General features: G+C 34.9%; 1 protein-coding gene across 8 annotated transcripts in view; it reads right to left on the bottom strand.

Moving 5' to 3' along the window:
* Nucleotides 1–946: 946 nt before the first annotated feature.
* The window catches only part of ALG13 (putative bifunctional UDP-N-acetylglucosamine transferase and deubiquitinase ALG13), a 72,722-nt gene continuing 62,698 nt past the window's right edge, over nucleotides 947–10,970 (bottom strand). For all 8 annotated transcript variants that reach the window (XM_024988704.2, XM_024988708.2, XM_024988707.2 and 5 more), the window contains 3 exons: nucleotides 7,618–7,658; nucleotides 5,761–5,941; nucleotides 947–1,879 (listed from right to left, as the gene is read on the bottom strand). In XM_024988704.2, the coding sequence (XP_024844472.1) occupies nucleotides 1,614–1,879; nucleotides 5,761–5,941; nucleotides 7,618–7,658 (488 nt within the window). In that variant the 3' untranslated portion in view covers nucleotides 947–1,613. The remainder of the gene's footprint in view (nucleotides 1,880–5,760; nucleotides 5,942–7,617; nucleotides 7,659–10,970) is intronic.

Here is a 10,970-nt window from a genome sequence, read left to right as displayed (position 1 = left end):
CAGAACTGAAAAAGACACATGTACCCCAATGTTCATCGCAGCACTGTTCACAATAGCCAGGACATGGAAGCAACCTAGATGTCCATTGGCAGATAAATGGATAATAAATCTGTGGTACATATACACAGTGGAATATTACTCAGCTATTAAAAAGAATGCATTTGAATCAGTTCTAATGAGGTTGATGAAACTGGAGCCTATTTTACAGAGTGAAGTATGCCAGAAAGAAAAACACTGATACAGTATATTAACGCATATATATGGAATTTAGAAAGATGGTAACCATGACCCTATATGCAAGACAGCAAAAGAGACACAGATGTAACGAACAGACTTTTGGACTCTGTGGGAGAAGGCTAGGGTGGGATGATTTGAGAGAATAGCATTGAAACATGTATATTGCCATATGTGAAACAGATTGCAAGTCCAGGTTCAATGCATGAGACAGAGTGCTCAGGGCCAGTGTACTGGGATGACTCTGAGGGATGGGATGGGAGGGAGTTGAGAGGGGGGTTCAGGATGGGGAACACATGTACACCCATGGCTGATTCATGTCAATGTATGGCAAAAACCACTACAGTATTGTAAAGTAATTAGCCTCCAATTAAAATAAAGTAATTAATTTAAGAAAAAGATTCAACAACTAGTTGAAGAACATGGCAATGAGAAAGTAAATCTAGATTAAAATTCCATGAGGGAATTAGTATATTTTAAAAAGGAAAAACAGAAACACAACTTAAAGGAACATTCTCAAGAGAAAAGAACTAGATATAGTAGTATGCATTGCAATATCTTGAGATTAAATAACATTTCAATTGACCCTGCCAGTTCATGCTATAAATTCATGCTTTTTGCCAACCAAAATAGCAGGGGAAAACATATGGATACAATGAAATATCTGGTACTCTTTGCTGCCATGAAAATGCAAAAGAGAAAAACATCTCAGTCATTTTAGCAATTTTAAATGCTAATTTTTATTTACTGCTAATGTGCAAAGGACATCAATACTGTGCAGTAAAACAATTACATAAATCCAATATTAAACAATAGTATATGGGATAAATCTAAAGCAGAGCACCATGTGCCTTCAAAACTGGTTAATATCATAGAATGCAACTCAGGTCAGACGATTCTTAAGAAACCTGAAAAGCTCTCTCTTTTAATATTATTTAGTTACCCAGAAGCAAATGCTCTTGGTTTTGCTTCATTTTCTAGAAAAAAGTAGAAGGCTTTCCAAATTTGTATTGTTTAATATGATGTGTGACATGTGAACCCAGGAAACAGTTCGTATGATTTATTCCTTTTATCAGTTGGTACAATCAGCTAATATAAAGCTGACAAGCTGGCTGACAAGAAAATAGCTAAATACAAGGAAATGTGCTCAAATATGGGGCTAGTTGTACATTCATCTCAATTTCGTTATTTACAACCCAAAGAAATACTCCTTTATTTTAAAGTACTATTTTAAATCAAAAGATAAAATAATCTTAAAGACAGATATAATAGTAACCACTCTAACCACCCTAAATCACTTAAACACTAACATAAAACACTTTTTAAAGCCAAAATAGCAAGAAAGATGGCAGTGCAATAATACTTCATACTGCTGAATCTTACATATTCTGAGGTACATAATGAGAAGCTGAGGGAGGGGCAGCAATATAACCAAGTGGCCCAGGATTCATAGCACCATGAATTTGTGGAGAACCACCATATGCTGCACCAACTGGATGCCAGGGAGCAACATAGGGATAATCTGGCACAACAGGAAGGCAGGAATCAAAACCTGGCAAAGGTGGCTGCCCATACGGATCTGACATCACTGGATAATAGACTGCTCCATGAGGGACAGATGCAGGGTCAGCATTTGGAAAAGTACCTGAAACAAAGAAAGTACACTTCATATACAAAGATTCACTAAACATCAACATAAATAGATGTTCTTGAGGTAAAAATGAAATTAACTAATTAAATTAATTAATTAATTAGCATTAACTCTAAGAAAAGATCCTAGAATTGTAGGAGAAACACTTTGGATATGAACATTACTGACTAAAACAGACTACTAAAATATAAAAATTTTCTAATTAAAATTAAACATATATGTATATAAAATATATCAAATGTACTCTACCTAGAGACAGCTACCTTTCTGGGATGAGTTAGGTATCAACAGACAAAATACACAAAGAAACATTCTCTAGAGTCATTTTTGTCAATTAAGTTCTTAAAAGAGTTGGTCAGAATTATCAAATATTTTTCCCGTATGACACATATCACCCAAATAGCCATTTTGTATTATTTCAGCAATTAAAAATTCAAGTGTTTTTACAGTTTTGTCTATACTTGAAGGTAAAATTCTGAAAAGCATTCCAAAAATTTAAGAGTCATCCTTTGAATGTCATTAATATGCTGCTGCTGCTACTGCTAAGTTGCTTCAGTTGTGTCCAACTCTGTGCAACCCCGTAGATGGCAGCCCACCATACTTCCCCGTCCCTGGGATTCCCCAGGCAATAACACTGGAGTGGGTTGCCATTTCCTTCTCCAATGCATGAAAGTGAAAAGTGAAAGTGATGCCGCTCAGTCGTGCCGACTCTTAGCGACCCCATGGACTGCAGCCTACCAGGCTCCTCTGTCCATGGATTTTCCAGGCAAGAGTACTGGAGTGGGGTGCCATTGCCTTCTCCGCATTAACATGCTAGCATCATTTTAATTTTATAGCACTTCCACTGCATCAGTTTTAGTGGAAATAAACAGATGCTGTTCTGCCATTATAGTGACTATATAAATGTTTTTTTTTTAATGGATTCCTTTATTACTTGGGATAACTTAACTTTGTTTTGTGAAATTAAGACAGGCACTGTCTCATGTTTACTACAATAAAAATAGCTCTATAAAAGGTAAGTGGAACAAAAAGGCAATAAAAATTGATATTTTAATTTGTATTAGCATGGAGCACATCATACCACCACATGAGGGATGAGATTTTATAGTCCTAATATTCTAAACTATAATATGCCTTCAGAAAACGGAGGAGAGAAAGAAAATTCACATTCCTCACACACAACAGGATCAGTATACTTATACATATAAGGTCTCATTTAGTTCTTATAACAAGTCTGGAAAGTCATAAAATATATTATTTCCCATTTTATATAAAATCAGACTTAGGGAGCTTAGGTAACTTAGCAGAAATCACATCCATCAAGTAGCAGTTGCTGGAATGGAAAGCAGATTTGGTTCGGTTAGTATACATTGTTCTACCTCCTGCTGATTCTAAGATGGGCAGTCCAAAGATCCTAGTCTAAACCCTTCAAAATGCCTCCTGATCCATATTATACTATAAACTGACAAAAAAAGCAGCATCCTTATGGTCTGGCACAGAGGTCTCAAACTCTTTGGTCTCAGGATCCCCTTACATTCTTAAAAATTGAGGATCTCAAATAGCTTTTGCTTATGTGGGTTATATTTATCAATATTTATCCCATTAGGAATTAAACTAAGTTAAATATGTTATTTCACATAAAAATAAACCCACTATGTTAAACTCATTTTTTCATAAAAATCTGTATTATTCGCCCCCCCTCCAAAAAAAAATTGTGAAACCAGTGGCAGTGTTTTACACTTGTGCAATCTCTAATGTATGGCTTAATAGAAGACAGATGGATTCTCATATCTGCTTCTGTATTTTATCTATTATGATATATCCACTTCAGTATTCTTGCCTGGAGAATCCCATGGACAGAGGAGCCTGGTGGGCTATAGTCCATAGGGCCGCAAAAAGCTGGACATGACTGAAGCGACTTAACACACATACACATTATGATATATTTAGTTGAAATACATGAAGAAAATCTGGCCTCATACAGATATGTAGCTGGAAAAGAGAGAAGTCTTAATTAGCCTTTTCAGATAACTGTAGATATTCTTTGATGCTACACCAAGACTAGGTAAGTGGTGATTTCTGAGACGTCAATCACAATGTGGACTTTTCATACTTTGTTAACATTAAAATCCATCGTTTTTTCTTGCAGACATCTTTTACAAAATCATGCACAGGTAAGATTATACATGGTAATTGTGAAAATACTATTTCACTAAGTTATACAGATCTCCCACATGTTCATACATTTCATTATACAATGTAAAAAACTATCATAAATAGTCCCCCATCACCTATTTTATTAAAAGAAATAATTATGTACTAGAAGCTGTCAAGCTCATGGTTATTAGATAAAAATTATAATTCTGGATAACTTATATTTGAAAGTTGGAATTTCTATCTTTGACAAAAAAACATACTATCCATTTCCCTTATTGAAGTGACAGGCTTAGCTGTTCATTTGAGAAAATTTCTGCCAGATCCCCAGTCTGAACAACCACAGTTTGTCTATCTTTCTGTCAAGTAAAAATAGCGTTCCATGAAAGTCAGCTAGTTTAGCTCGAAACTCAAGCTCACAAATCCTTTTCTTTTAAAGTCAATTATCATACTTAGATATGCAGAGAGCTTTCTGAATACTTCCTATTTTGTCATATACAATATTAAATACAATTTTTCAAAGATTAAAAATTTATTAAAATAAGAACATCTTTGATCAAACACAAAATAAATAAAGCTGGTATTTTTATATCAAGCATGTGTGAAGATGCTGATTACTAGCACAGTTTGGTGCCCCTGCTTTGATTTGTGCTTAGGTGCCAGCTATTCTACCCACACTGATTTTTGCACTCTTAATACAAACCTAACACAGCAAAAGAGACAAAATCCATGTATTACAATGAATACTTTTAGCCTCATGGATCCCTTGAAAGAGCCCCAAGGGACCCCAAGAGGTTCATGTACCATGCTTTAAAAAATGCTGGTGTAGGATGAATGGATAACAAAGTCGTGGTACATATTACTCAGCCCTAAAAAGGAATAAATTTGAGTCAGTTGTGAGGTGGATGAACCTAGAGCCTCTTATGCACAGTGAAGAAAGTCAGAAAGAGAAAAACAAATATAGTATATTAACGCATATATACGGAGTCTAAAAAATAGTACTGATGAACCTCTTTACACAGAAGAAATGCAGATGTAGACGTAGAGAACAGACAGGTGGACACAGTGGGAGGAAGGAGAGGGTAGGACAAATTGAGAAAGTAGCATTGACATATACACACTATCATGTGTAAAATAGATAGCTAGTGGGAAGCTGCTGTATAACAGAGGGAGCTCAGCCTGGTGTTCGGTTGATGACCCAGAGGGGTGAAATGGAGGGGGGAAGGCTCAAGAGGGAGAAGACATGTACATAAAATTATGACTGATCCACAGTGATGTATGGCAGAGACCACCACGACACTGTAAAGCAATTATCCTCCAATTAAAAATATATGAGGGTGGTTTAGTCACTAAGTCGTGTCCGACTCTTGCAACCCCATGGACTATAGCCCACCAGGCTCCTCTGTCCATGGGCTTCTCCAGGCAAGACTATTGGAGTGGGTTGCCATTTACTTCTCAAAAAAAAAAAAAAAAAAATATATATATATATATATATATATGCAAAATTTAAAAAATAAAGCTACTGATTAAATGAACCGAATTTAGGAAAAGGTTTAAACTGATCTTCCTATTTCTACACTTCTATTGCAATACACAGTTACATAGTTACATAAAATAAATTAAAGAAATGTTGGTCTAGTATAACATCTGAAGGCTGTTATTGTTATAAACAATAAAATTCAATTGTCTTTCTTGTAGAAAATTTCTCACTACATGCTTACCATTTGCTGATACTTCTGCCTGTGTGCCATCTTGTCTCTCCACCTCACTGTATAACTGAGGAATGGTTTGATCTACTAGAGGTGGTGGCTCAGTATAGACGGGATAATTCTCTGCATGAAGCTGCTGCTGTTGCATCTGTGGCACATAGACCATGGAGTGCCAGAAGCTGTGGTGGTAGCACTTGGGCAAGAAAGTAAAAAAAAAAAAAAACTTTACTATTTCTTTTCTTAAAGTAGCACCATTGTTCACTGAGAAAAAAAAAAAAAAAAGCTAGGCCATGATTTTCAGGTGAGATAACAATGACTTTTGAAATAAATGACATGATATTTAGAAAATCTATTCTCCATAGCAACTTTAACATCTTTCGCAGCCTCTGTATTTCATATTTGGACCAGGAATTCTTTAAGGAAAGCACTCTAAGGAAATTAGAGATATACACAATGGTTTGTATACAAAGATATTTGTTATAGCATTATTTTTAAAGGCAAAAAAGTTAACAGCCTAAATATTAAACAATAAGAAACTAGAGGGCATTATGATACAGCCATGATGTAATACAATACAGGCAATAAAACAATCATGGCATCAAATAAAAAAAAAAGTGTTCATATTGTTTAACTTAAAAAGTTTACAAAATACATAGCCTAGTCCATATTTTATGAAATAAGCCATAAGGAAATATATCAAAGTGTACATTGATTACACAAGTGATTTGTTTTCTTTACACATTAGTATTTTCCATATGCTCCATAATGAATGCTATTACTTTTAATATGAGAAAATATTAAAATATCTATTCTACATAAGAATCTGCTTGCCATGCAGGAGATGTGGGTTCAATCTCTGTGTCAGGAAGATCCCCTGGAGAAGGAAATGGCACCCCACTCCAGAATTCTTGCCTGGGAAATCCCATGGGCAGAGGAGCCTGGCAGGCTACAGTCCATGGGGTCCCAAAAGAATAGCACATGGCTTAGTGACTAAAGAACAACAACAAAATGTAGGAGACTATACTGTACAACACAGGGAACTGCATTTAGGAAATACAGTTTCAAGGACAAAAATCCACTCCATTACCCTTAAATTATAAATGTGTGCCAATCGGGGAAGATAGTTCCCTGGAAATGATATGTTCAAGGTTTTAGGAAAATCAATGTCTTAGAAAATACAAACTAATCTGAGTATTATCCAGGAGAGTATCTAATTTAGTATATCATCAGCCAAATTTTAAGATGCATCATTCTTTTTCAGAAAATATGCCATTTTATCTTATCAGAAATGTATTTCAAGGGGAAATGATCCCTGAAAGAATAAAGTAAAAGAGCTCTTACCTGATATCAGAAATACCTTTCAGTGATATTAAGATATTTGTCAATATTCCCTTTCTACAACTCAGGGAAGTGGTAAAAATCAGTGGCAAGTATCTATGAACATGAGTGCTTTAAAAATAATACAGCTCTTTAAATGTCTTTGACTTAGTCTAATTACTTTTCACATAAAATACAGAAATAGCCACAAAAATGTTTTAAGTAAATAGGATAATCCATTTGAGACAGAAAAACATAGTGAACCATTAGCATATGATGTTAAACATGGAAGCCAATATATGCTAAAGTTGTATTGCATAGAGACCCCATTCACAACAATTTAACAACTATTTTATAAGAGAAGCTGAGGCACTAGGAGGTTAAAGTACAAAATTGGCCTGGGTCACCTTCAGAGATATAAAGACAGAAATAAACCTTTTAGGTCACTCAAAGTATTCTCGGGTTTTAAGGTTCAAGAGTCTGCTTAGCAAAACAGCTTACATTTTTAAGATAGCTTTTTTTAAATCAAAGCAATTTTAATAGGACTCTTACCTGTAATCCCAGATTGAAATAGTACTGCAAAACTTTTGTATCTAAAATTAAATATTTAAATTTTAGTGACTAGATGACATAAAAAATTAAAACTTACCACTTAAAGAGCTCTTCTCTTCGACTATTTAATGTATATACAACAAATGTAGTCTTCCCACATCAACACTACCCTCAATCCTACCTTATAGTAAATGACCATTTACCTACCACTAAGATCATGTTCTAACTGAAAGTTTAATCAAGAAATACATATTTTAATTCTACTCTTAATATTAGGCAGATGTTACAGGAATACTACTATGCAAACACTTAGAAAGAATGTAATAAAGGCATTTTCTCGCTTGTCTCAAGACTAGAATTTTATTTTAATACAAATCTACTACAAAAGCAATCATACTCGTCTTTGGAGCTAAGACACAGTACAAATTAATGATCTATGAATGCCAGGATCAGTAATGTCCACTAAGATAACCAGCACTGTTTAAAACAATCTACCTTGTTTTTATTTAACATGACAAATATACCACCACTAGAACTCCAAAAAGAGGAGGCAATGAGCAGGGTAACTCAAATTATACCCTAAGGTGATAAAATTTCTCCAGACATAGAACTGTATACCTGTGATGGATTCATTTTGATATTTGGCAAAACTAATACAATTATGTAAAGTTTAAAAATAAAATAAATTAAAAAAAAACTAGATGTATGAGAGAAGAGGGAATAGCCTTAGCATTTCAATTATAGCTCTAAATGCATTTTTACTGATTGACCTGGAATTCACATATATTCTTATCAATATAACAAGTTTTACTAACAAACTCTCAGAAAGCCCCTCCTTCTTAAGTTGGAGACTCCCAATACATACAAATGTATTTACTGCCTCTTTAAAAGAATGAGCTTGTATTCTGACTATTATGTAGGAGTACAGTATAAAAGCCTAATGCTCAAGCTGAAGAATATGAAAAGATAATAGCAGGAAGTAAACCCACAAATGTCATGGGATTCCACCTCTTGGTATTCACATATATTCACACAAAATCTGCATACAAAATACACACCAGTATTATTCACAATAGCAAAAATGTAGTAACAACCCAAATGTCCATCAACTAATAGATAATGAAGTGTATCTATATATAATGGACTGTTACTCAGCTGAAAAAAGAAAGAAATAATGATATATGTTACAACATGGATGAACCTTGAAAACACTATGCCAAGTGAAAGAAGTCAGCCTACAAAAGACCACATATTATATGACTCCAGAATAGGCAGAACTGTATGTCCAGAATAGGCAAATCTAGAGATGGAAAGCAGAACAGTAGTTGCCAGGACCAGAGAGAATGAAGACTAACTGCTAATTGGTATAGGGTTTCTTTTGGGGTTATGAAAATGTTCTGGAATTAGACAGTGGTGATGGCTGAACAAATCTGTGAATATACTAATCATTGGAAAAGACTCTGATGCTGGGAGGGATTGGGGGCAAGAGGAGAAGGGGATGACAGAGGATGAGATGGCTGGATGGCATCACTGACTCGATGGACGTGAGTCTCAGTGAACTCCGGGAGTTGGTGATGGACAGGGAGGCCTGGCGTGCTGCAATTCATGGGGTCGCAAAGAGACGGACACGACTGAGCGACTGATCTGATCTGATCTGATATATACTTTACATGGATGACTCGTATGGTGTATGAATTATATCTCAAGCTGTCAAAAAATGGCAGGCAAGGGCTATAAGAACTGAAAAACATCACTTTGAAGTGTAATTGGGGTGGGATCATGAAAATGATAGGATTTAAATAGGAAGTTAGATGGAAGAGTGGGGGTCGGGAGAACATTCCTAGGTACCTGCCCAAGGGAAATGAAAACACATGTTCACAAAGACTTTTACAAGCATATTCATAGCAGCTTTATCCATAACAGACCCAAATTAGAAATAGTCCAGGTGTCCCTCAACAGGAGAATGGACAAACTATGGAATACCTATACAATGAAATACTTACTCAGCAATACAAACAGACTACTGATATATGAAGCAACATGGAACAATCTCAAAAACACTGCATTGAGTTTAAGAAGCCATTCATAAAGAGTACATATTGTATGATTATATTCATCTGAAATTTTAAAACAGGTAAAATTACAGAAGAAAAATATCAGAATAGTGATTATCTCTAAGGGGAAGTAGAAAGAGGGGTGGGGAACGACTGGGAAGGGGAATGAGTGAACTTTGTGGGATAATGATGTTCTATACCTTGATGGGTATTTGGGTTATACAAGTGCACATACTCATTTGTCAAAACTCAGCAAGTGTACACATAAGTTTTGCTCATTTCATTATAAGTAGACATCACACCAAAAGAAAAATAGATCCAAACTCTAGTAAATGATACGTATGCTGAAGTTTTTATGGGGAAGAATGATGTCTACAACTTACTTTGAAATCCATCTTTGAAAAGATGGATTAATTGATGGACAGAGAGATGGATGGAGGAAAAAACAGAAACACATAGTAATGCAAGTATAGTTAAATGTTTACAAAGGAATATAGGTGGTATATATATGAATATTTATTTTAAAATTCAAATTTATGTTTAAACATTTTCATAATAAAACGTTGGAAAATGCAATAATCAGCATTATGTACTGAGAAGATCTTGGGCAAGGGTAGGTAGGTGAAAGGAGAGGAGTAAAGGGATCAGAGTTTAGATCCTGGGTGAATTAGGTGGAAATGATACATTACTAACAAAATAGAAAACCAAGGAGAAGAGTCAATGTTTTACACACATAAAGAGAATAAAGAAGGGAGATGAAGATGAATTTTATTACAGACAGAGTGAATCTGAAATAAAGAAAGCCAAATGAAACTGTCTAGCAAGTAAGTAGAGGCCAAGGCCAGACAGATTTAGAAATCATCTACACAAAGTTGATATCAACTTTTAAGGAAGAGAAAAAGAACAGAATGAAGTTGAAGATCTTGAAGACTACCTTAGGGGCTGAAAAAACAAAATAAGACAGAGAAGCAGTTAAAAGAATCAATGGAAAGTTACAACAAAAAAGAAAAGAAAGTATAAATAAGCTACAAACAACTTTCAATTACAATTCTCTTTTGAGATACACTGAGGGGTAACAACAAACTTCCATTGGAAAGCTATCCTTAGTTTAATTAAGGAAATTCAAGGCAGACCAGACCTCCCCAGCAACTCCTCTCCCAAAAACCTTTTCCAATTCCTCAAAATTCAGTTGGAATCCTAAATATCAATAATGCAACAATTTCATGTACTTGTGGTGGGCATTAAATAAATGGAGAAAATTTTGTTATCAACTCCTACTTTTCAAGAAAAATAGTTGAG

This window comes from Bos taurus, chromosome X (genome assembly GCF_002263795.3).
Source record: "Bos taurus isolate L1 Dominette 01449 registration number 42190680 breed Hereford chromosome X, ARS-UCD2.0, whole genome shotgun sequence".
Classification (NCBI taxonomy): Eukaryota; Metazoa; Chordata; class Mammalia; order Artiodactyla; family Bovidae; genus Bos; species Bos taurus.
Note: the sequence above shows the minus strand (reverse complement) of the source record. Positions and strands in the feature narration are given on the sequence as shown.